Source organism: Dermacentor albipictus, chromosome 1, assembly GCF_038994185.2.
Source record: "Dermacentor albipictus isolate Rhodes 1998 colony chromosome 1, USDA_Dalb.pri_finalv2, whole genome shotgun sequence".
Lineage (NCBI taxonomy): Eukaryota > Metazoa > Arthropoda > Arachnida > Ixodida > Ixodidae > Dermacentor > Dermacentor albipictus.
Window position 1 is genome coordinate 79823708 of NC_091821.1, and position 25559 is coordinate 79849266.

Sequence of the window (25559 nt, forward strand, 5' to 3'; positions counted from 1 at the left end):
TCTTGAGAAGGATCTCTGCCAAATTTCTGCAGAAGTATAACTCTCTGTTGGGCTGATTGGGGCATGCCTAAAATCAATGAATTTAGCGCCAAAAACACCATCGCAGAGAGGGGGACTTAAAGACAAGATGAGTGCTCTCCTGTCTTTATGTTCACCCCCTCTTTGTGATCGTGTTTCTTTCGGGCTAAACTCGTTAATGTTCGTTTCTGCAGGATTGCAGAGTTGTAGGGCTTTCAAGAACGGGCAGGTGATCATGTTCATAAAGCCTGCATATTTATTGCCAGTGCGAGACCATTGCTCTCCATTGGTGAGTTAAGGTAACCAAATAATCACGGGGTTCCTGAGTTATTTTTTCCCTAATTTGTAGAACACAAGAAAACATAAGTAACAGAGGCCGCGAAGACGTGTACGCAACGATATTTACTTTGTTATTGTAATTAATCAAACGTCTCTTCAGTAGTGTTCACTACGTTCATTTGTTCCTTGCGTTTACGAGAGCGGCACCCTTTAGGCCTAGTTTAGGTTTCTAGATATCGATGGTCGGTTTTCAAGTCCGATAAAAACAACAACAAAGAAACGAGATACTGCTTAAATAGTTTTTTCCCTAATACTTTGCGCTAACCTCATTGTTTTAAAAATAACATTAACGGACACAATATTACTTCTGCGCCTTTCTTCGTAAATCTTCGTTACCTATGTGTGCCCTAGCTGGATATTTATGATTACTCTGTTAAACGACTACAAAGGTCTTGCTCATGAAAATTTTGCGCACTGTTGGATCTTCGTCTCAATTTCTCTCTCCCCCCCTTTTTTTGTTGTTGTTTTGTTTCCAAAGTAAGTTGGAGTGATAGCCGCTTCGACTTTTTTAAGTGCGACAAAATAAGGAATATTTTGATATGGTTAATTAAACCTTCGCACATTATTCTGTCATCCTTTCATATGTGGGAGAGCATACAACGCTCCGTCATCAATACTTCCGACCTTAGCAGCGCATCCGCAGTGCCAACAGACAACTCCTCTTTGGCATCGTGCCAATGAACGGCGGGCAAAGAACTGAAACATCATCAGAGGGTGCCTGTCTGCCTATGACAGTTATACACGTGTAGTGCGGCACACTCACTTCCTGGAATGCAAACCTTCGTGCCTGAGAATATGTGTTCTGCGCGCAGGCATGGCTGGCGCCGCACGAAGTGCGCCGATATTAGCGCAGGCTTCAGAACATTAGACGGATGCGGGTCGTGCTGTTTACGCGAATTGAGTGCCGAGAATTTACGAACTTCTTGAGTAGCGCAATGGTGCGGATCGACAGCGAAGCTCTCTGTCGTTCCGAGCCATTGGCGAAAAAACGTCACTGCGGGACACCGCCTCCGACTCGGGACAGCGGCAGCCTAGGCCGCAGTGGCACAAGCGGTCTCGCCGCTGCCCATGGCTGGCTTGACGTAGCTGCGGCCACTGGTCCTGGCGACACGGCGGCTGCAGTCCCCCTACTCGTGACCGGGCTGCGGGAGCCCTTCACCCTCCGGGCAGTTCCTGGCTGGCGGAGGCAGCGGGTACAGGATCTCGGTCACCGGCATCCCTTCCCAGCTGCCCTGCGAGCGTGGTTCGGTTATAGGACACACACTACACAATGGCTGCTCACAGTACTGCGCATTTTTTTTTTTGACGTACCCCCCATCGGCGGCTCAACTTTGCTGCACAGAATAACGTCGTGCATTCGATGCCCGATTGGCGCGTCCGAATTCCGATGGCGTAGATTGAAAAAGAAAGCGTCCATGCGCTGATATTTCGATGCACGTTAAAGAACCCCAATCTGGAGGCTGCCACTACTGAGCCCCTAATTGTTCAAGCGTAGATCTGGTACGTAGCTCCATTAGCGCTATCTCATGTGGTACGACCGGAGCCGACGTCAGGGGCTAGCTATCACTCTTTTATTCCACAAGCTGTGGTAGCTATGCATTCGCGTGGAATGCAAAGAATATGTGTGGTTACAAGGCACACTGGTGCACCAGGCACTGGACTAGGCGCTGATGCACTGGGCAGACGTCACGAGGGTATTCGTTAATGTTTCGGTATAATCACGCACTGTGATCTGGGCCCTTGTGGTCAACGAGCCAGGCCGTTGTAATGCGGTATTCTAGGCTACATTGGTCAATTTGGAGCTCGTATGCGTGCTCAAAAACGTAGGCTAACGGCACGTGTTTTGACATTTTGCACTTCCACTCATCCGCCTAAACACGGCGTCCCCAACGGGAAATTGAAACTGACTCCTCGCGCTAAGCGGCAGACCACACTGTCACCGCCTGGCAAATAACGAGCTTATCCTGGTGGCGACTGCCTTGCACAGAGTCAGCGTCCGGTAGAGGGGTGCCCGCGAAATTCTGGAAGTGTGCTTTTTCACGCATCTTGTTCGACCCATCAGAAGTAGTATTCCGGACCATTCTGCGTAAAGTTGAATTCCGCCATTTTGTCGAATTCGACCATTATTTTAGCCAATCAAGGGGAGAGCTGACGGAGAGCAAGGGGAGAGCTATAGCCAGTCAGGGCTGGCAAAGTGTTTGTATTTGACAGTGTTCGCAATATCACCCCGACGGTGGAATGAAAGTGGAAAGGCGGCGACAGCGCGCAGGCTTATGCTGTGACCCCGTGGTACCCTGCCATCCTCGCTATTTCATGGCCCTCAGCATGATCGGGGACCGTATTCACAAAAAAAGTACTTACACTAGAAATCTTCATGCGAGTTTAATGCCAGCTAATGGTTACGACAGACATATAATTGGAGGAAGCGTCCGGCCAATGGCTCATAGCACCTACAAATCGAAAAAAAAAATTCGTGATAACGGGCCTTGTTTATTTAATATTACTTTGAGCCGACAAACAACCATTGTTTGGGACTTTATGAACATCGTGATCTTCATTATCACAATCATATGAAGCTCAGAATGGGTGACGCTGCGAGCATGGCGAGAAAAAACAAAACAAAACACGTTTTCTTTTCTTCATGGCTACTAACGCGAGGTTGGCTACCTTGGTCAGGGAAATTTAAATGTGTATCCTGCATACTTGTTTAAGCGTGCATTAGCTCCTGCGTCGAAGGAGGCACTGTTCCTAAAATATGGTGACATGGAGATTTTTACATTTTATCGTGCGAGTGCTCTTCACTATCCACGTTGCACCGCTGCTATTGCGATGATAATTGAGGCGCAATGACAATTGATTATATTTGAAGGTTACATAACCTTTTTATCATCTGTGCAATGAAACATGAGACAGTTTGTGCACGTTAACAAGTGTAAGCACTCGCGTTTAAACTGCTCATTAGTGAATCAGTGCAGTTTTATATATGTCTGTTTTTCCGATTGCCTGTGTAATTTATGGCTTGAACTGTTTATTTTAACGTTTTAATAATAGACAAGTCATAATTCCCTTTAGAATGCATTATTCTCTGTTTGTGCTGCGGGGTACGGTTTTAATGATGTGACGCTTTGTCGATGGAAATTATCACAGATGTACCATTATTATTTTCCCGCCTTCCATTTCGATTTGTTTTTTGTTATTTCTGCATACCCGGACTCAAACTCGCGTGATTGTCAACTACGCAATGAAGTAGGCAACGCAGAGACGTAACGGAAGACCTAAATGGAAGCTCTAAGTCAACTCAGTTGCGCCTATTCAAGTACGTGTAAAACGAATAAATGCTTTTATGAAGCAAGCTCTTGACAGATTTGAAGGATATTTGTTGCACTTAAGAGATAAGGTAAATTCTGGTGACTGTAGGAAGCAGAATGTTTATTTAGGCCTTGGATCATTTTACAAAAATTGTACATACTTAAAAAAAAAATAAAAACGAACAAACAAATTTGAGCACAATGCTTACAAATGCGTAACTTTACATAAAAATGGAAATCGCAGTTATGTAAACTACACCGGTGAGGCGATCTGAAGCAGATAAGTTCGTTTTATAAATTTACAGCTTACGTGAATTTGTTGAAAAGTAAGCCCTACTCACAAATTAGTAGAATAATTTAAAGCGGTGTGGCGATACATCATGGTTGTCCATTTTAGATGCACCATTAGATGCAGTTTACAGAAATCCAATATAATTTTTCATTGGGCAGTTACAAAACTGTAAATTGATAGTTTATTTTCCGAAAATTTGTGATTTGCAACAATGCTTATAAAAATCGCTGGCATAAATAAAAATTTTCTGTGCAACATTCACATGATTTTAAGTTTTTCTTTTACAATCAGCAAACGTCATCACATTTGGTGCAGTGGTTGCCGAATAAAACGATTTCGTCGTTTCCACGTATTTATATAGGAGCCCCCGAGCTAATGCTTCCTCCTAAGTCGAATTCGAGAAACAATTTGACTGGTATATAAGCTATCTATGTATGTTTATGCTATCAGACTGGATGTAATATGAAGACCTTCGGAAAGGTTACTGGCTTGTCGATAAAGCGTGTCTATCTACCACACGCCGACGAACGTTGAGCGTTCCGGATAATGATGGCTCAGAGTGGAAAGTGAAAGTCTAGCGCAAGGAGCAGGCTTGGATCGCCAAATGTAATTCATTGGCGAACGAGACTATTAGGTTAATAATGTTGTTGGCGTAGGAAAGACCACAAAAATAAGGTGTAGAGAAACTAGGCGTTCATATACCTAATAATATTGCGTTGTTATCCGTACGTACAATTTATTTATTATTCGTTAAAGAAAAGTTTTACCGAAAGCAAAGAAAATGCCGCGCCATATGGAGGCATTATTATTGCGGAAGTCTTGCGTTATGGACTACACCGCCTACACATAACGTTCGCAGCCAGTTCCATAAAAGAAACATACTGAGAAGTGACGACCCCCCCCCCCCCCCTCTAAATAAAGAACAAAAAAGAACGGAACAAGAAAAGAAAAGGACCACCTTGTATGTGTACAAAGGAAGGTGCATTTACATTTGTCACAAAAAGCACTTATTTAGTTTCAAAATGCTTTACTGTGAAGGCACTTGTCCAATCTTTTCGACATAGTGGATATGCTTGGAAGTGCTGAAGCTTAATGCTGCCAAGCTACTCGGATTTTCCAAAGACCTAAAAACAGCTTTACAGAGAAGTCTCCTCTCTCAGACAGTGTGTGAACTTATAAATTTTTGTTTACAACTTGTGGCACAATTTTTTTTTTGCGCTTTTCAGCTCTGTGCTAGCAGGCAGGGACACTTTTTGCCTAAACACGTCTCACTTTCAGATCTACGGATAAATTACGCTGCCTGCAGCTCTAAGAAACACCTCTACCTTCCCAAATTTTACTGATTGCGTACCCACGGCCTTCGAAAATCTTACTGTGAGCGGAAGTTATGAACTAGAAAAAGGGGACAATTGTTTTCTTTTTGTTAATTCATCACTTAAAGGAGCTCTGAACCACTTCTTATCGGAGTGGCGGAATGCATTGGAAGTTAAAATAGACTATTTCAGGAAAACATGGCCGGAAAAAGTACTTCAATGAATTCAGCAGAAGCGGAGTTATTGGCAATCAAACGTACCCTGCGCGGTGCTTCTGCTCCTTCTTTAGTGACTTGCAGTGCCAACCCTACGGCCGAGCGGGGCGTGCCAACCCTAATAGATAACAGGCCTGTGTACTCTGCTTTATGACGTAGGCTACTTGGCCCAAGATTTCCATTGCCAATCCCGGCGTGGCGAAGACATCTACGTCAATAACACCGCGGCTTACTTGAAAGCCCGCCCCCCCCCCCCCCCATTATATTACACTGTAGTCGGGCAAGGGTGCATGACGTCATAGATCGAAGTGAACCGGCATTGTGTCATCTAGGAGACGTTGAGGGTGCCCACAACGCTCCGCCTACTGAACGTCACCGTGGGCCGCAGTTCAAATTTGATTTTGGATATTCACGTAGACGCCACCACTTCAGACTTTGGCGCTTACGACGCGCCAAACGCGGTTGTCCTCAGCGAAACGCAGTGGGCCGCTCCACGGCGGCCGCAGTATGTATGCTACGTAGCAGACGGCAGCTACACGCAACTGTAGTGCGTATGCGCAGCGTTTTCCTTGAGCCCGACAGGGCTTGAGTGCGCGCTCGCACTCATATGCTCCAGTGTGGCCGTGCTCCGTGGTGTGGACCGGCTATGTTCTGTACCAGCTTGGCCGCCAGACAGCAGCCACATCCAACTTGGCATTTTGAAGCGCTATCAATAGCTCAATAGGAAGCAAAGTCTGTCAAGGCGACTAACCAGAAGCGGCCAGGAATGAGTGCATGCTGGCAAGCGTGCGTATGGTCTGACCTTAAGTTTCGCGTTGTTCAAGGTTAGTTGAGTGTTCAAAACTAGTCGAAATTAGTGAGACCCGATGGCTACGACACCGATAAGCAGGGCGGCCAAAGGTTAATTCCTACGCGGGCAGCCACGGCGAGCGCGAGCAGAAGATAGTCGGCTTCTTCGAGAAGTAGCTAATGATCATCGAAATTTGAAAGCAGATTTTCGCTTACTTCAGCCTGTTTATTAAACAGCTTCAATAAATATATACAGTAACAGTAGTAGGAAGCGCACCGATCCAAACACCCTTCTTGATTGATGTCAGCTATTGGTCAACATTAACCGCGTAAGTAAATCTGCTATATTACAAAAAAATTGACTCGCCCTCCAGGCACTACGAAAGTGGATGTTAGCAAAGCTGTTGAAAACAATCGCGAACAAGTGCTGATGGAGGTATGCATTATTTTATTGCTTTAGAGTAATGGTAATTTTGGCAGCACGCCGTCGCTGGTTGTATTGCTGTTTCTTTTCTCTTTGCCGCTCCTGGTATTCATGCTGCTCCTCAGGAGGCCTAACTATGCGTTGCCTTCCCATAGCGGTGATGCAACCACAATGAAATTAGCTAGGCTGGTTATTTTGTATACAAAAGGCTAGTGACATCACTCCCCACGTCGCAAGTTGCTGTCGCCGCGGCAGCTTGCGAAACGGTAATCTTTACCGGGAAACGTATGCGGTGAGCGCTACGTGCTTCGAATTGTTATCAGGAGGGCCTTATCATCAATGATGTGGTTTTAATGCTTGTTTTGTGCTTGTTCTTTATTGAAACGAATGCTGTGCTGTATGTCGTATGCGTGATACCAAAAAAATAGTGCGAAAGCACTACTTGGCTCATTGGGCGTTTTGCCAGTGTCCGGCTGTGGTGGTACATTTATTGGTACGAATGCTAAAATGTAGGTGTAATATATATGAGATTGATGTAGAGTACAAAAAGAGGTCATAATGTATAAAAGGTGGTTACGTGGACATATCCAGGCATAATGGATGGATGGATGGATGCGAAACTTTAATAAGGTCCTGTTATGGATGGCACGCCATCCATAACAGAATTGCCGAGTATATCGAGACCAACGACCTTTTCCCTCACAACATGATAGGATTCAGGCCAGGCCTCTCCACTCAGGACGCCATGAAGCTTATCAAGATCCAAATCCTGGAACGCTGCACTCGGGACACGAGAGCCATCCTTGGTTTGGACCTGGAGAAGGCCTTTGATAACATCCGTCACGAGTTCGTCCTCGACGCCATCTCCAAGCTCGACCTGGGCTCGTCCTTCCATGCCTTCGTCAGGTCTTTCTTGAGCGAACGATGCGCCATCCTCAAGGCTGGAGATTTGGAATCGGACAAAATGGAGCTGAGTAGAAGAGGCACCCCCCAGGGATCAGTCATCTCACCACTCCTCTTCAACATCGCAATGGTTGACCTCTCAAGGTATCTAGGCAAGGTCCAGGGCATCGGTCACACGATCTACGCGGATGACATCACTGTCTGGTGCGGGGGTGGCAGTGACGGACAAGTCGAAGCCGCTCTCCAGGAAGCTGTCGACACTACAGAGTGCTTTTTAACCAACACGGGACTCCGGTGCTCTCCAAAGAAATCGGAGCTCCTTCTCTACAGCCCAAGTAGAAAGGGCCGCAAGCCACAGAACTGGAAACCCCCCACTGAAATTGACATTAATCTCTACACCAGTAGCGGAGATCCCATTCCCAAAGTCGCGTCCATTCGAATCTTGGGAATGACACTCGAAGGGACAGGCACAAATAGCATCACCATTCACAAATTAGCAAAGAAGACGGATAGCGTCATTGGTCTAATCAGGCGGGTAGCTAACAGAAGGAGAGGCCTGAGCGAAGAGAATCTGTTAAGTCTAGTCCACGCTTTCTTGTTGTGCCATTTTACGTACGTAGCGGTCATGCACGTCTGGAAGAGGGCCGAGCGAGACAAACTAAATGCCATGATAAGGAGGGGGATCAAGAGCGCGCTCGGACTACCAAACTACACACGCACCGACCGACTCCTGCAGTTGGGTATTCATAATACCCTGGAAGAGATTGCAGAACCACAAGAAAGGGCACAGATTCTCAGGCTCTCCGGCACCAGGGCGGGCAGACGACTCCTAACTGAGATGGGCGTCCCCCCGGCCACTGTCGAAGACGCCTACCAAGGCCTACCGAAAGAGCAGAAAGATAACATCATCATATCGCCCGCCCCGCACAATATGCATCCCCAGCGCAACGTAGAAAGAAGGAAAGCCAGAGCGGTGGCGCTCCTACGCCGCGCAACAGAACTCCCTGGCGGCAGCTGCTTCGTTGACGCGGCCCAGTATGGCAACAGCGACAATTTCACGGTAGTGTCAATCAACCACAGGGGTTCGACCGTTAACGCGGCTTCGGTACGAAGCACGTCGTCGCGTGCGGCGGAGCATGTGGCCATTGCCTTGGCCCTCCTGGATGACGGACATGCCAATATCTTCAGCGACTCCAGGGCAGCCATCCGCGCCTTCAGCGTTGGCGCCGTGTGTAAGGAAGCCTGTCGCATCCTCGACGGCAAAAGCATCACCAACCACACTCTCACGTGGTTCCCCGCTCACATGGGATCCATCACGGGAGGCCGCACAAACCTCAACGAGCTGGCCCACTCCAAGGCGCGAGGTCTCACTTTCCGCGACCATGGAGAACTCCAACGCCGGCCCGCAGCGGTGGAGAATAGAGATCAACCGACCACATATAACGAAATTGCGCAGCACTTTTATCTCGGCAGGAGAGAGTTTTCCCTTCCGCACAAGAAGTTAAATAGAGCGCAGGCATTGACCCTCAGATTACTGCGAACAGGCTCATATCCCAGCCCGGCTTTATTCCACAAAATTTATCCCGACACCTATGCCACTAGTTCTTGCAGGCATTGCAATGACATCGCTAGCCTAGATCATATGCTCTGGCGTTGCCCCTCGTTACGAGGCACAGAGGAAATCAATGAAGACAAGTGGCTCTCCGCTATCAAGAGCCCTGATGCCGGGGTGCAACTATGGGCTGTCCAGAGGGCCCACGATGCGGCGGTCGGGCAAGGCCTGACTGTCCCAACGTGGGAGCGGCCCACAGCGCGCTGAGTCGCGTACCTCAGGCATAATGAAGTAAGAAATTTAAAAGGAATATTCGGAATGCCTTCGCCTGCAGGTGGATTCGAACCCTGGACACCTCGAGGAAGCTCTGCAGTGAGAGCAAGAGGCGTTACCTCTACTCCACACCAGCAACAGATATCGGCGGTACGAAGGAGCGCCTAGGTGGCGCGGCGCGATTAGTGGTTCGCGGCGTCACGGGAAGGGCTCGCCACTGGTATATCAAAGGACGTGCGCGTTGGCTTGTCTCCATTGCGTGTTGCAAAATGGACCCATGATCATCTACCACAGCGGCACCTGCGAAACCACGTGGTCGACCGCAAAAGTACGCTTTGGAAGAAGAAGCACGGGACCAAAGCAACGCGGCTCGTCGTGCAAAGCGGCAAGAAGACGCCGATCTTCGTAAACGCAAGGCCGAAGCTAAACGGACGAAGCAGCATCGTCACCTCGTTTGTCAATGGAATAAATAAAGAAGTGACTGTGTTGGTCCTAAACGTGTGTTTCACTTTCAATTTTTCGCTTCAATCGCTGAAGGAAGATATGTTTTTTTTTCAGCGCCGCGAGAAATCCTGACCAACTAGTGGCTAACAACTTCGCTGTAATAAAGCGCCCGAAAAGAGTAAGGAGGAGGCTTCTATTGAAAACAGAGCATTTGAGAAAATACTCTCTTGTGCACTCGCCGCGCACGACTGCAAAATTTGACTGAGATGTTCACAGAAGCATATGCTATTCGCAGACTATGTTGTTTCACCAAATCCGAAGGGCGGTTCAGGACCCCTTTAGCTTTAGTTAACGCATGGCGCAACCCGGCGTAAGAAAGAGACAAAAAGGAAGTCATTGCTGTCGGCGCTGACAACGATTGCTGGCGGTTTTATGTCGAGCTGATCATGGTTTAGGGCCGGCCCGCGCAAACAGTGATCGTGACATAATGCCTGCGACGTTGTTGTTCGCGTGCACTGTGACGTGCTCTTCCTTCGCTCCAGCGGTTGCATGCATTGTTCTGCAAGAACGTTCAGTGAGATTCCCGGTTTTGGGAATCAAATACGAAAACAAAAAAAATGTGCGAATAGTAAATGCGAGCTCATTAAACGCATTGCAGGAGAGGACTCGTGCAGGACTCGCTAAAAAGACATATTTTTTGTATGTTCTGATCGGTGGTTGTTGCGTGCAAGCTCCGTTCTTCAGATTGGGGTGAGGAGGGTGATTTTATAAGCGTCGTCCAGGCGTTTTTTCAGGTATTCTTCAGATAATGGTGCATTTATGTCGAAGCTTTCCAGGAGTACCACGGGGTGTTCTGTTCAAGGCCACGTGGGGTTCTCGAAACGTACCGAGAAGTCGGAAGCTCACAATTGCGGTTCGCAGTAATTGAGTTACGGCAATCAAAGAGTCATTGGAGGATGGGGCTTTTTTGCCTATTTTTTCGACATTCCTAAAATTGTTTAAGGAGCGCCCAGAATGAGGTTGATTTGCAAAGTTAATACTTCATTTTTTCTTAACCCTGCAGACAACGGAAAAACTTGTGTACGCCTCTGTGCTTCCTTCTTTGAGGATGTTTAATGTATTTCTTGTGCCTCTGCTGCCTAAAGGGCACGGTCTTAGCTGACTTCACACATGCTTGGCGCACCCGGGATCTCGCGGTATTTTGTAACTGCTTCCAGAAGAAAAGCGGCGCTTTCGCACCTCCAGGGCGTCGCAGCGGGTCGCAAAAGGTATCAAAGTGGAGGAGTTAAGGAGACAAAAAGTGCCAATAACTGTGCGGGTGTAATTAGCATATATGCAGCCGAAAATTAACATTTTACTATGTTCCTGTAAAGGGTGCACCGCCGTAGATAGAGACATGTTGAGGCAAAGCCGCAGCACGACGCACTCTGGGGAAATGAAGCGAGTTCGCTTGGACTGAGCAGGGCTTGCGTGATGCAATGGTGTATAGAAGGCAGCTTCGGCTGTGCCCACAGGAAATTAGAATTAGCCGTAGAGTAGGTAAAATGAACCGGTCGGACGAAATTAGCGCCAATATAGTCGAAAATGAGCCAAACTGGACTATATTCCTTTAAAGAGTGCAGCGCCGTAGATATATATATGTTGAGGCAAAGCCGCCCCCCGGCAAACTCCTGGGAAATGGAGCGAGTTCGCTTGGACTAAGCAGGGCCCGTGCGATGCAGTTGTCTGGAAAGCGCCTTAGGCGGTGCCAACAAGAATGGAGAATTAGTTGCAGAATAGGTAGAATTATTGGTGCGGGCCTAATTAATCCCAATAGTCGAAAATTAACTACATTATCCATGTAAAAGGTGCACCGCCGTAGATATAGAGATCTTTAGGTATCGCTGCCGTGCGGCACCACTTTCGGGAAATTGAGCGAATTTCCTTGGACTAAGCAGGGCTAGCGTGAGGCAGTGGTGTCTGGAAAGCGGCTTCGGGTGCAACTAGCCTTGTCGTCAATATGCCGCACAGCCCAGCGGTGACATGCGAAAAGAAAAGAAGAGAGTGGTACCGTTCCTTCTGCCTGCACCTCTGCTTGCGCGTTTCCTTCTTTCCGTAGTGATACTGAACGTGAATGACGGGCAATGGAAGAATCTGGTAAGATAGTCATGAGTCATGTTAGCGTACTTGCTCACTCTACAATACAGTGCATCCATTTCACATTAAATGAACTATTTTTTATTTGTGAAGAAGGAAAAAGGAAAAAAAAATCCTGAGCCATTGCATTCTGTGAAGGTGGTTGACCAGCGAAGCTGTTCAGCACATGACACGGAGGTGACACACAGTTTTGAACAGAGATACAAACTCATTTATTGTCTTGATGGATATCCATTGTGACGAAAGGTACGTACATTCATTGAGTGTCTTGATCGGTGGTCATTAGAGAATTCTAGTGGGCTTACGTTTCGCTCCGCTCGCGGTCTCCACCGTTGCGCCAGCGGAGCGGCGCGCGAAAAAAGAGTTTTAGCCCGGCGGATCACTCACCCGCCTCGAGCAGAATAGGAGTTACTGAGACATGATTTTGAATTACGCTTGTTTTTATAATGCAAGAGATGTTGAATAAATATGTATTACATGTTCTCAGTACATTATTTGTTAATAATATACTGAGTACAAATGTACGGGTCAGCGCCGCAGTCGCCGTCGTCGGTGCCGAACTGCCGGAGTTCATGTTCGCGGCTACCATCTTGCATTTCCCATACACGTCCGCGCGCGCTTACGCACGCTCGCCCGCTGCGTATTGGCCTCGAGCTCCACCACTGGAAAAGCTGGCGCCACCGTCGGCGTGACGTGCTATTAGGGATCATGGGGCCATAGCGGCCGCGTCGGCTGCTTCGGGAGCGCCGAAGCGAGCTGAAAACGAGACTTTTAAATTCCCTCGTACGCTGCGGTCCTCATTTAGTGGCGAGATTTTCCCTCTTCGAGTGTCTCCTTTACAACGCTTGAAAGCACTACGATATGTAGTGGCTGCCTTTGAAGGAGCGCAACATGGTAAGCTACTGGTCGGTGCCGCAATGCCGGACGTACGAAACGGAGCCCGATGTCAGCCTTACTCACACGTAGCCGCAGGACAAGAAGCTGCGTGAAGCTTGGCTCGCGAAACATAAAACCGGCAAACAGTCATCGGCTATAACTCGGGTATGCAGCAAGCACAGACGCGAGGAAGATTTCTGCTACGGCGCCGGGTCTGCGATGTTCGGAAAACGCGCACTGAGACGCTCGCCCGAGTCGGCTGCCCGACTAATGTCATGACGGTTTGGTCTATGAACAATTGTCGATGCTATTGATACTGGCAAGTTCACTGGAGTGGAAAGGGAGCGGTAAGAAGCACATTAAAAAAAAGCATGACATATGGTCATGTTTGTGTTATGAATTATAGCACTGAATTACGAAAAAGAAGCAGCGGAAAATCGCACGCTGAGAACACCGATAAACGTACAGTGCAACGCAACTCGAGAAATAATATTGAAACGTCCAAGAATTTAGAAGAAAAAAAAAGATTGAATCGTTGCGACGGCACATCACAGTCCCCGTAGGCGGCGACGTCTCTACAATAAAATTATTTTTGAACAGCTCTGATCGCGCTCATGCAACAATGGTTGCTTGTATACTGTCAAATGCTCATATTCTACCGCCTAAAGCTCATGGCACGGTGTGGAAACGCGCACGCGGCGAAAGCGAAACAGAGCGCGGACAAGCATGCAGACGCGCAGTCGGTCGCTGCGAATTTGTGCGATCGCTGCATTGAGGCTTCATTCTATTACGCTCTCTTTAGTTATACAAACACTACAAGAACATATTTCACATAGTTTGCTCTCAGCGTTTACCTACCTTTCACGCAAGAAGCCGGTTCGGGAGACTCCATCGCGGCGACTGCGCCCAGTGGCGTTCACTGTACGTATTCGGTAAAGAGATCGCGTCTGTAAACGATTCTGTGCTTTCAGTTTGCCCAAGATTATTATTTGGGCAGTAAAAACTTCTCTCGTTTCAAAAGTACTTACAGAAACGTCCGGGAGAGCTCGCGCGTGGTGTTTTCAGTGAGCGCTGACAGCAAAACCTATGAGGAGCGCCTCACGTGATCCCTCATACTACGCCAGCGAGGCGCTTCCGATAGATGGCGACTCCGTAACTCCTCGCCGCCAATACCCTCCGCCGGGGAGGGCTTTCCAGCGGGCGTAAACGCTGCTCCGTAAAACCGCTGGCCGCCTCAGCGTTGTGCGCATGCACAGTCACGTCTCCGCTCGTCCGCTCGGCTCCGTTGGCCGTAAACCCGCTGGGCTAAAACTCTATTCACTCGCAACTGCAACAACATTCTTTGATACTGTCAAATCGATGCACGTACGCCGCTGGGTGGTCGGTTGGGCCGGATTGGTGTAGCATCGCAAGGGATATGTCTGCAACACGGAACGCAACGCGTAAACCGCTCCATTTTCGGTATACTTCACATCCACAGTGAAGTCACCTACCACGACAACAGGGGTAATGTAATCGCAGCTAATTCACGCAAAATGAGTAGCCATGAACCTTTCCGGACTATGAGTCATTGCATTTTTTTTTGCTCGCTTACGGGGGTACGAGCCATTGCTCACGGGGTTATGGTCCATTGATGGTGACAGTTTTCGACATGCTGTTCTTCATGTTATATGCGGGATTAGAAAGAATTCAAAACTGTTTGCTTCCCTTTGCTGAGTGCTTGTAGCCTTTGCCTTACGGGGCCATGAGCCATTGCATCTTTTGCTTGCTTACAGGGGTATGAGTCATTGATGATGATAGTTTTTAGTCATGGAGAACAGAAATGCATAGAACCCTAGCCATATAGAGCTCCGCTGTAAAAAGGCGATTGGTTCGAGGTGCAAGCACAATACGGAATGGTGTCCTCCTCTTCTTTTGTTCTCGCATCTAGCCGCAGGACGGCGCAACATGCGGCCGACCACGGTGTTTGCCGCGCGCTCACGCATTCCCTGTCATAATTATGTCAATTGTACGGCTACCTAGTCTCCTTTAGCGTCGACACTTGGTTGACCGTTTCGATCCCCCCACCCCCCTCCCCGCTTTTTTTTTCTTTTGAAATTAAAATTCTAAACAGATTTGGTTTTCTATACATGTCCGATCAGACATCGCAATTTCTCAAAACAATGCTGGCAAAATATGTTTCTTGCAATGAACGGCATTTTGTAAAACTTGATTGGGCGGAACAAGTGTGACAGTTAGGAGAACCGACAACACAAGCCCTGGTAGTATACCTCCTTCAATGACATCTGCCCGGCTATGATGACTTGTAAATGGTGGTGCCAATACAGTCGCCTAAAGGTATCAGGGGTTGAGGGAAGAGGGGCGAAGACATGCAATTTCGTGCATAAAGAGCTCCGGCTAGTCCAATTATTTTGGCTCTTGCAGATTTATGCTTTGTCACAGCATAGACACCGCGTCATACTGGCGCCACAGTCAGGGGCGGTTGGAAAATGCTCTTATATCTGAGCGAGTTCTATTTGGCGCCCCCATAAACTCCGGTATTAGGACATTTTATAAACAGCGTCCCCAAGCAGCTTGGTGCACACCAAAATCCAAACTTCTTTGTACGTATATTGCGCTATACTGTACGCCTGGCCGCCCCTAACAATGGGTCCCCGTGTATGTCTAATACCCCCTACTGCCAGTGGTAGTCGCTCCTACTAAGGCATATACAATGCAGACAGAAACGTGGTTCAGACACTCGCTGACTATACGAGCCAGTGGCGTGTTGGCTTACGGGAAACCTGTCCCCTGATGACTTGTTGCACTGCATCGAGAGCGGCATCGTCTGGTAAAGCCGGTCGAGCAGAAGCACGTTGTGGCGGTTCCACGGGATCGATTTGTAGTTGTCGCTGATGCCTTTCTGGTCGCTCGTTGGTGCGTCGTGGTAGCTGCGCAGAACAACGTCATGCAAGGTTGTAGGCATACAACGATCCGAAAAACAGACGCATATCTTTTGTTCACGTGGTTGCCTCTGATGGTGCATTCGCGCAGAGCCATTTTTTAATTTTCTAACGACGGAACCACTGAGAGAAAAGAGAAGCTCGCAAAAAAAATCACTCATCGGCCGCAGTAGCCGCGAAAGAATGCATGAATTTCGCAGCTGAAAAGGAAAGCATCCCATTACCGCCTGCATAACTGCGTACAATTGTCTTCCCCCTATTCCACTCCGTCAAATTAAAAAAAAATTAATTATGGGGTTTTACTTGCCAAAACCACTTTCTGATTATGAGGCACGCCGTAGTGGAGGACTCCGGAAATTTTGACCACCTGGGCTTCCTTAACGTGTACTAAATCTAAGTACACGGGTGTTTTCGCATTTCGCCCCCGTCGAAATGCGGCCGCCGTGGCTGAGATTCGATCCCGCGACCTCGTGCTCAGCAGCCCAACACCATAGCCACTGAGAAACTGCGGCGGGTACTCCGCCAAATCATGAGACAAGCCGGCTGAGCGATTCTGGGTATAACGCAGGGGGAGCAACACTCAGGACAAAGGGCATAAAATGTTTTGGAAAGGAAGTGAGATGCATTGGTTGGCTCTGAAATGGGACAGTATTATAGCCTAACCGTTGCACATGATGCGACTCCTGGAGCACCTCCCTGCAGGTAGCGTACGTCAACCGCGAGAAAATTAGATTTCTTTTTCAGGTCTTTGTAGGAATACTTAAAAATTACTTTCATATTCTTCAGTCCTTCTTTGAAAGCAATTTTACTCTGAGCTTTCCTCACTTCAAAACTTGTACAGCCCATATCACCTTGCACAGCTTCATTTGTAGTCTTCCAGTGAACGCCCAATGCGAGGGGTTCCACTGACCTTTGATTCCCATCGAGTCCTCTTTGTACTTCTGACTTCAAGCAAACAACCGCATTTCCAAATGTGAGTTATGGAACCATTGTATCTTTCTACATCCTCCGGAGCATCTCGTACTTATTGCATCCTTATAGTGGTCTGGGTTTCACTATGGCCGCATTTCTCTTCCCTTTTGCTACTAATTGTTCTTCCTGTGTTTCCACATATCTATTGCCCTCGTTTATCCTTACACCGATGTATTTGCATTTTTTTACCCGAGGTATTTCCTGGGCCTGCATTGACACTGAGTGTTCGCTGTTTTCATTGAATACCATGAGAGGACTTTTTTTAACGCTAAACTTAAATCCTAAATTCTCACCTTCCTGTCCACAGATGTTAGCCAGGCGTTGCATATCACTTTGCCGTTTGGCAAGCAACACAATGTCATGCGCATAGAACAAACCTGGAAGCTGCTGCTCTGCTATCGTGGCCGCCTGTTTGTATTAGTGTTAGAGAGCGTCACTCAGAACCATGGCGGCAGACGATCCTTTTCGCCAAAGGCGTCACATATAGTATGTTAGCACAGGAGGAAGAAACTGACCCGGTGGCTTAGCGACTATGGTGTTGCGCTGCTAAGCACGAGGTCGCGGTATCAAATCCTGGCCGCGGCGGCCGCATTTCGATAGGGGCGAAATGAAAAAAAAAAGAACACTCGTGTCCCGTGCATTGAAGGCCGATTAAGGATCCCTTGGTGATCGAAATTAATCCGGAGTGCCCCACTACGCCGTGTCTCGAAATCAAATCGCGGTTTTGGCACGTAAAGCCCCAGAATTCAGTTCAAGAAACTGGTCAATAAACCCTTGTATGATAGCGCATGTAAAAATTGTTAATAAATAAATAAAATCGCGCCAACAAATTGTGCAAGTGCCGCGCGGTGAACAGCTATTCGTACAGTGCCAAGCGCGGCTTCACCTGGCGGCACACTGCAGGACGGCGGCCAAATCTGACCAGACGCTATGTGGCGCCACTTTCCCATGATGGCGGTGCACCCTCGTGAAAAAAAAGCCTATAAGTCCGGAAGAAAACACTCGGGAGCCCCCTGATTGTGAAAGGCTCCCGTTAGACCCACCGCCGAAAAGCGAGCAAGAAGAGGAAACCTTTATCGGGCCGATCGGCAGTTGCTACGTCCACTGAGGATCAACGCGCCGACTCAGAGAGAGAGAGGGAGGGAAAAACACCTTTAATGAGCGTAAGGATGGCTTGATTTGCAGGAGTGCTTCCCATTTCACGGGAATCCATGTGCCCTCTTGGTTGCGACCACCCTCTCAACCAACATGATCTGATCCGAGAGGCAGGAGCTGGACAGCAGCGCATCCCACTGCTCTTGGGAGTGAGGCGTAGGGTGTAAAGGAGGCAAGTCCTGAATTTGCTTACAACCTATGACAATGTGCCGGAGGGTTCCTAGCGGTTCGCAGTATTTACATTGTTCGTCATATTGAGTGGGGAACATGAGATGAAACCTCCTTGGGTGTGGGAACGCGTGTTGGTTTGCAACAATCTGAGTCTTGTCTCTTGAGCCTTCGTGAGCTGTAAATTCGGGGCTGGGAGCGTTCTGCGGTTGAGTCTGTAGTGTTGAGTGATTTCTTGGTATGTTGTCAGTCTAGTGAGCTCTTCTGTGTCCTCCGGGGCCTGGTAGATAATTTCTCGGGCTTCGTAGTGGGCGAGTTCGTTGCCCTACAGGGAGGCATGAGCGAGTGTCCGCACTATTTTAACATTTCTTTCTGGCAGCTTAGCTGTTAGTAGGCGCTGAGTCGTTGGTGCCACCCAGCCCGACGTAAAGCTCCTGCACATTTCTTGGGAATCAGTTATAATGACTGTTGCCATAGTCTGTGTGAGGGTTAATGCAACGGCTAGTTCCGCTGCTTCCTGTGTTGTTACATCTGGTATGGTGGCGCTGACGAGGAAATCGATCTGTCGTCACCACGACGGCTTTGGCTCTTCTGCCACGGTATGCGGCTGCATCGGTGTAGGCCACCTCCCGGAGGGACCCGTAAGTCTTGCCCAGGGCCTTGGCTCTTGCTTCGCGCCTACTCTGAGCTTTCGTGGTTTCATTGAATACTCGGAAGGCAATGCTTCTTCACCACATGGAGAATTTCGGCATGTAGCGTCTTCATTTCGCCTCATAAACAACATGCTTCTATTAGATTCGGAACTGAAGCCTGCCACGTATCCCTCACAAAAGCCATTATAGAAATTCTGTTGTCTTTATCTTGAATTAGCTTCTGTTTAGATGCTACTTAATTGGAGAGATGTTTTCTTATTGTGTCATTGGAACCAGAGGACGAAGTCTTGCAAGCTTTCCATGACGTGTCAAATGCACGAGGCCTTGGATTCGCACATTTTCCTGTACGTTTCGAAGAATTCAACACACATTACTGGCTGTGCCCCTCTGCTGATGGTGCGCACTACGTGAAAACTTGCCCATACCATTAAATACAGATGATCGCGACAATGCGAGCGCCTAGATTTCTGAGCCCAGTCGAAATAGCCGTTCTAAGAAATGTGATGAACTAAATACTCTTGTCACAAAAGTGCGCGTAATCAAAGCGCGCGCCGCGTATCGCCCAAGCCCAAGCCAGCAAATGAGTACGTCGACCCCGCGACAGTTTCGACAAAGGGAGAGAGCGCATGCGCCACAGACAGCCGACGTGATCAAGGGCGACTAGAAACTTCAACAAAATACGCGAAGGATAGGAGAGACAGAGGGCGCGTCCTGAAACACCCCCTCAGACCTCGGCAGCGAGAGGGGACGGCGACGGTCCGAGCGTACGCCAACGGATGAATCACCACCCTCCTCGAAGGTGTCTGTGGCCGCGGCCGAAAACACGAGAATAGTCTAGAGGATTCGTAGGCTTTGTCCATGCTATGGGAGCACGACTCCGTCAGGAAGTTCGAGAAACGCTGGCGGAGGGGATAGAAACGCCGTGCTGGAATCCAAAGGGGATCAGAACGCGCTGGTGAAAACATGTGACGCATAGACCCACCGTCTGCAGTAAAAGGGGATGACCCGGCAAGCTGGCCGGCGAGTTTCTCGAACATCTGAATCACCGGAAAAAGTTCCTTCTTTGAGATTCGCCTCGAGCATCGCCGAAGACGTCTGGCTCACAATCAACACGGGTGAATACGAGTGGACACTTGGTGCTCCTATTCATTCTGTCCTGTACGTGTTGAACATTTAGTGCTTGTCGTCAATTATTTTCCAGAGTTTTGCATTTAATACCGAACTGAATTGCATCGTGATGTGCCTAGTAGAAGTGTGCATGTGTTCGTGTAACTGCCTTATTTGAAGAATGTATTTTGTGGAGTTTTGACAACTCTGGGTTCTGACTCGGTCTTCGGACCACGACCGGCGTTCACTGGCACACCAGAAGGCCTCTTATTAATTGCCCGTGGTTTCGTGGGATAATTTTTGGAGGCTGATAAGGTGGTTTTGGAATTTGCCCCGACGTTGGCACCTCGTTCACGGGGTGTGTGACCTTCCTGTATAGGCCTTTAAACAAATATAAACGGAGCTAACTATTACAAACCATTAAAGTGCCGTCGACGCATCTTATTCGTCGGCACGGTATTTTTGGCTGGGATCTGTTTCCGTCCGTCATGTTCTTCCTAATGTGGTCCGACACTGTTGACATAAAGAGCATGGTTAGGCGGACAATGTATTTCGGATATCACCGAAAACGATGTCACAAGATTGGACAAGAACAGCGCACTACGTTGACGTTTTTGTGCTAGTCAACATCGCTATAGCACAAAAGTCGGTCCTCGGTCTTAGTAGCACAATGTTGCGATTCTTCCGGTCTATCTTCTTAATCTTTTTTTTTGCTGTGACGTAGAAACAGACGTGGACGTTTCCGAGGTTGTGTGCTCTGCTGCTCTGCGTACGCCAGTTAGGAAAAAAAAACATGGCGGATGACACTGGTTGCGAGGGGTAGAAGGCGCGATAATGGAATTAGAATGGAGGCCCTTCCTATGTCCACATCCAGAAATTAGTAGATCATGGCAGCGACAGACTGCCTTGCCTTATTTGCGTAGATGAAGGCCATGGATGCCCATTAGAAATGCATGACGTTCCCGATGACTCATCGTGGACTGGGGAGCGCCGTTCACGACATAGCTGATGCAAGAAATATTGCGTTTTATCCAAAGAGTCACGACAGCGCGACCACCTATACCATCCCAATACGAATGACTGCACAGAGCGCTTGAAGAAAACGCTTGCCGGTATAGATATGTTCGCCACGTTCAGACCCGTCCACTCTCAGGGTGAACAGGGTTCGCTTCGATGCGTGACCGTGCCCGCTGCACTGGTGCTTCGCGGAGTGCAAGGGTGTCTGTTCCCTCTAGAGTGGCCGAGCCTATGCCTCGATGTCGTACGAAGGAGATGGGCCACCCTCCTTCATTCCGCAGACGTTAGCCTACAACAGGGCGCAATAAGAGAAACGACACAAATGATCCCGTTCGTGCCTGTCTACAGCAGAGAAGCTGCGACAATGCTCGACGCTAACCTGCCTGATGTCACGTACGATGACGGCAATGACGGCGTTGCCCAGTTCTTTGAGGGCGGCTTGGAAGCTGGCAAGGTCGCCTGATTTCGCACGAAGAGACAGCAAAAAAGCGATGCCACGATTTATAGCGCCCCAACCAGAACTATGGGGTCGTCGACAGTGTCTCGGTTTGGTCACCAGTTCAGCACTGCGGACAGACTGAGACGCTGCTCTTTCATTACTTCGGCTCCTAGAACGATGGTGCAACGAGCGGGAAAAGTGGTGAAGAGAAGTCGGGTCTGACCGTGTAGCGTAGTTACAGCGTCGCCGCTCGCGGCGTGAAGTCGTCCAGGTATAGTACGTCTCAAGGCGTTCTACTGATATTAACGAGGCTTCGAACTTTTTGCTTGTGCTTCTTGTTGGCTCTGTTCTTCAATTTCACAGTTACTGCTTCTGCATTTATGTTCTAGTTGGCGCGTCGAGACGATGCGTTTTAAGGGACAGGCGTTGCCACACCGTCCTTGTTTCTCTTTTTGACCGGTGCTCGCTTTTTCCGGAGTATCCATGCTACCATGTTAGTGCTCTCTCGAAACACGCACGCATGCTGTATTGGAAACTCCGCCAGCGTCGTCGCTTGGATAATGAGATGGGCGCCTCATAATCGAATTGTGCACATGTCACGATGTAGTACGTTCTCGATCAGACGCGAGCATGGCCTGCTGCTCTGAAATGCATGCGATGACGAATAGTGGACGCACTCGAGGAGTGCGATTCAATTAGGCGACATCAGGCCATGCTCGCCGCTATCGTTGTGACTCAAGTGTTGCTTTGCTTCTGATTGGTCAAGTTCACCTTCGCCCAATAAAGAGTTCGATTCTTCTCATTCCTATAGTTTCTGCCATTGTTCATTACTTTGCATCATCGCTACCTTGTGACAACATATTTGCTGTGGAGGAATCTTCCATTGGTAGGGAAAATCTCGAAAGAAGCATGTGTTGTATCCTCTCATGGTTTCGCGAGAGGGAAAGTAATATATTTGCACTGTGGAGTGTCCATTATCACCGTTTTGTTGACGAAGTGTGGCTGCAACGGAGAGAAGGCTGAACGTAAATTGAAAAGTGTCGTACCTCGTCACTTCATGTTTTTTTTTATTTTTAACATTAAGGAAAGCGAAGCTCATACAAAACATTGTTGATTATCTCGATCCTCGGGAAAGAGAATGGTGATTCAGAAGAGGACAGGATGAGCGAGTTCGCGGATGGCGCTGCACGTGGGCGTTTGTTTGCGAGCGTGAAGAGAGAACCGCACCTCACAGAGGACCCGTTCGTTATTTAAGGCTTTAAAAAAGAGATGCGTAGGCCTGCACCATATAAATACAGCAGACACGACAGAGCACGCAATAAGAACTAGGAGTACGCTTTCAATACTCTATACTCGAGAAATAAGGTGTGACATATACTCACAGGTTCATATACTTGAAGTACGCCTGTAGAAAGCTGGTTTCTATTGAGCTCTTGCAGACTTCCAAGTTCGTCTTGGGAAAGTAGTGGATGTACGACACACACATCTCCTCGCGAATACCGAAGCCACCCTGCGAAACAAGCGCAGATAGAGAACAAGCGTCAATGGAAGAAAACTAAAAGTGCATGCAGGAAATAATTCAAACGCATTTAATGGCATTGGCACTGCGTCGTAGCCCGTAGAGTTTAACCAGGTTTTGTAACACTTTGAATTCAGCGTCTAGAGTTGCTCTCAATGCCATAAAGCGCAAGGCATTATACTAGCATAATGTGTCCTATGTATAGCAAACCCTAAGTTGTTCCCGCTGTTCACCATTCACTGAGTGTCTGTGTTTGTATTCTTGTCTCCGTGAAATAAGATGCGACAATATGCAAATTTTAGTGAAATTAAAGTTTGCAGAACGCTACCGAGCTTGCAGAGAGAGAGAGAGAGAGAGAGAGAGAGAGAGAGAGAGATAGATAGATAGATAGATAGATAGATAGATAGATAGATAGATAGATAGATAGATAGATAGATAGATAGATAGATAGATAGATAGATAAAGTTAAAGGAAATGCAGGCAGGTTAACCAGATCGGAACATCCGGTTTCCTGCGGCTGCAGTGGATTTTACTAGGTGTGATAATTGGCGCTTCCCAGTGGATGAACAAGAAGAATTGAAACAACTCGAAAAGTTCTCACACGAGGCCTCGTCCCAGCTTCAGTGACGCCGCGGAAATTGGCGTGAACTCTCGCGAAAGCTCTCTTGCAGCAGTTTGGGGCGCTTCTGTTCGCCCACTGGAAAGGGTCATATGGCACGAAGGTGTAACCGTAACGGAAATTAATACTGTAGCGCCAGCCACTTACCCCTCCCTCCTCTCAGTACCTTCTTTTCTGAACGGAAACCGAAGGAGGGAGGGAAGTGGCCTAAATGTCGTCGGCCCTTGGTATTGGTTTAGGGAGCTGTACTAGAGCGTTGGTTTAAACTTTGAGCCGCAAGCTTCCGACTTTCCCGCTTTAAGCGAGGGAGATAAGAAAAAGAAAAGAAACTGCTCCTTAAGATTGGCCAAATGGGTTAATACGGGGAAGCAGTGACTTTTATAGCATTTTCCCAGTATACGACGCCACGATGCGACATGGTGGCAGCTGCGAGCGGCTCTTGTTGATGTATTTCAAGCAATGCAGTGGAAGAGTTTGCTAAACGAACGACTGTTATATGAAAAACGTGAAATCTGTGAAGAGAGATGTTAGACTGTCGGAACCATTCATTTTGCTTAAGCTTCTAATGATACGAAGTCTTGCATCCGACTACCCAGAAAGAGAATTTTGCTAACTTCAGAATGTGCTAAGTTGTTTTTTGGCCGGAAACGCTTGTGTTCATGGATGGCTACAGCATTAGGTTTTTTCTTTCCTTTCTTTTTGTGAAAGCCTCCCTTGTGCAAGCTTTAACCCCACGGCGTTGCCATAGGAAAGCCACAGGCCCAGATGACAGTGACGTCGCATCGGTTTGCGTCGAAATCCTTGCGATGTCCTTCAAACATTCAATGAGCTTTTGTCAAACAGCTCAAGTTACGTAGTCACACATATTCCATATGTATGTCATAGTCATCACGCGTAACAATATTTGTCATGAGCACGTCACATGCCAACTACACCCACGTGAAACTTACCAATGTGACGTTTGCCCTGTCAACCGTGTTGTAACTGCATGTGATAACCAAGGCGTCGCCCTGCGTAGCAGAAAAAAAAGGTAACACGTCTTCATACAGGATGTGAAACGTAGTGTCAGAGCCGCATATTCAATTAAAGATATATCTCTCAGGTGTATCTTACTACTCGTGATCCGTGCTTGTTCGAGCCAGGCAAAATACGCATAGAGATTTGAACGCACCACGTTGGACAAACGCCAAAACTTGGATTATTTACCGGCGATTGCGGCAGAATGTATCTTTCTTCAATGACGCTCTTAGTCGGCGCAGCCGCTTGTAACAGTATAAGTTCGAGCTCCAGAGCGCTGACACATTGAAACGCTTCCCTATTACAGAGTCAAGAGATCCGTTTCTGAAATGTCACAAAGTACATTAGTTTTAGTTTAGTACCACAGCGTGCAAAGGGGCCTTTGTGAGAAAGTAGCACATGGAATTTCTCCTAAAATCTGGCAAGGAATACACCTCCATAAAGAGACACTTTTCTAGGTTTTCTGCTTCATTTTTGCTCGTATCGGGCACTTGTGCTGAAAGGTTTAACATACCAACAAGTGTATCGCCGGTGAGTGATGTCAAATGCTCTCTTATTTTTACCGGCATGAGCTGTAGCCTCCTCTTGAGCAGCCTGATCTCCTGGAAGTGCGTGCTGAAGTGGTCGTCACGAGCCATCTCGGGCAGTTCGGTGCCTCCGCGAACATGGCGGACCCAGACCCGCTCGCCGGTTAAGTGCGTGTGCAGCTGGGCGGCCACCAGTGTGATGCCGGAGTTGGGCAAAGCCTGCGGACCAACCCGCGCAGAGGGCGTTACAGATGGGCACAAGCAGAACCGGTACCCGGCATGAGGCGTTTAAGAAATGCTTGCACGCAGCATTCACTGTATCTAACGGGATACTAAAGAAGAAGCACTAAGTTAGTTTTGAGTTATAAAGTATTATTTAAAAACGCCATTTTTGTTGATATCGTGGCAACAGGTGGATTATTAAAAGAAAAAGTGATGGTAAAAGTTTCACCTGTTGAATTTCGCGCCGAAATCTCTGCGCTGGTACGTTAATTACTGTGACCTCACAAATTTCAAGGCATCCTTTTTTATTTGGGACGTCG

General features: G+C 48.0%; 1 protein-coding gene across 2 annotated transcripts in view; it reads right to left on the reverse strand.

Annotated features, from left to right (window-relative positions):
* Positions 1-256: 256 nt before the first annotated feature.
* Positions 257-25559, reverse strand: part of LOC135915096 (dopamine beta-hydroxylase-like) — a 73964-nt gene continuing 48661 nt past the window's right edge. For both annotated transcript variants that reach the window (XM_070532795.1, XM_065448092.1), the window contains 5 exons: positions 25054-25236; positions 24424-24483; positions 22718-22845; positions 15659-15812; positions 257-1589 (listed from right to left, as the gene is read on the reverse strand). In XM_070532795.1, the coding sequence (XP_070388896.1) occupies positions 1485-1589; positions 15659-15812; positions 22718-22845; positions 24424-24483; positions 25054-25236 (630 nt within the window). In that variant the 3' untranslated portion in view covers positions 257-1484. The remainder of the gene's footprint in view (positions 1590-15658; positions 15813-22717; positions 22846-24423; positions 24484-25053; positions 25237-25559) is intronic.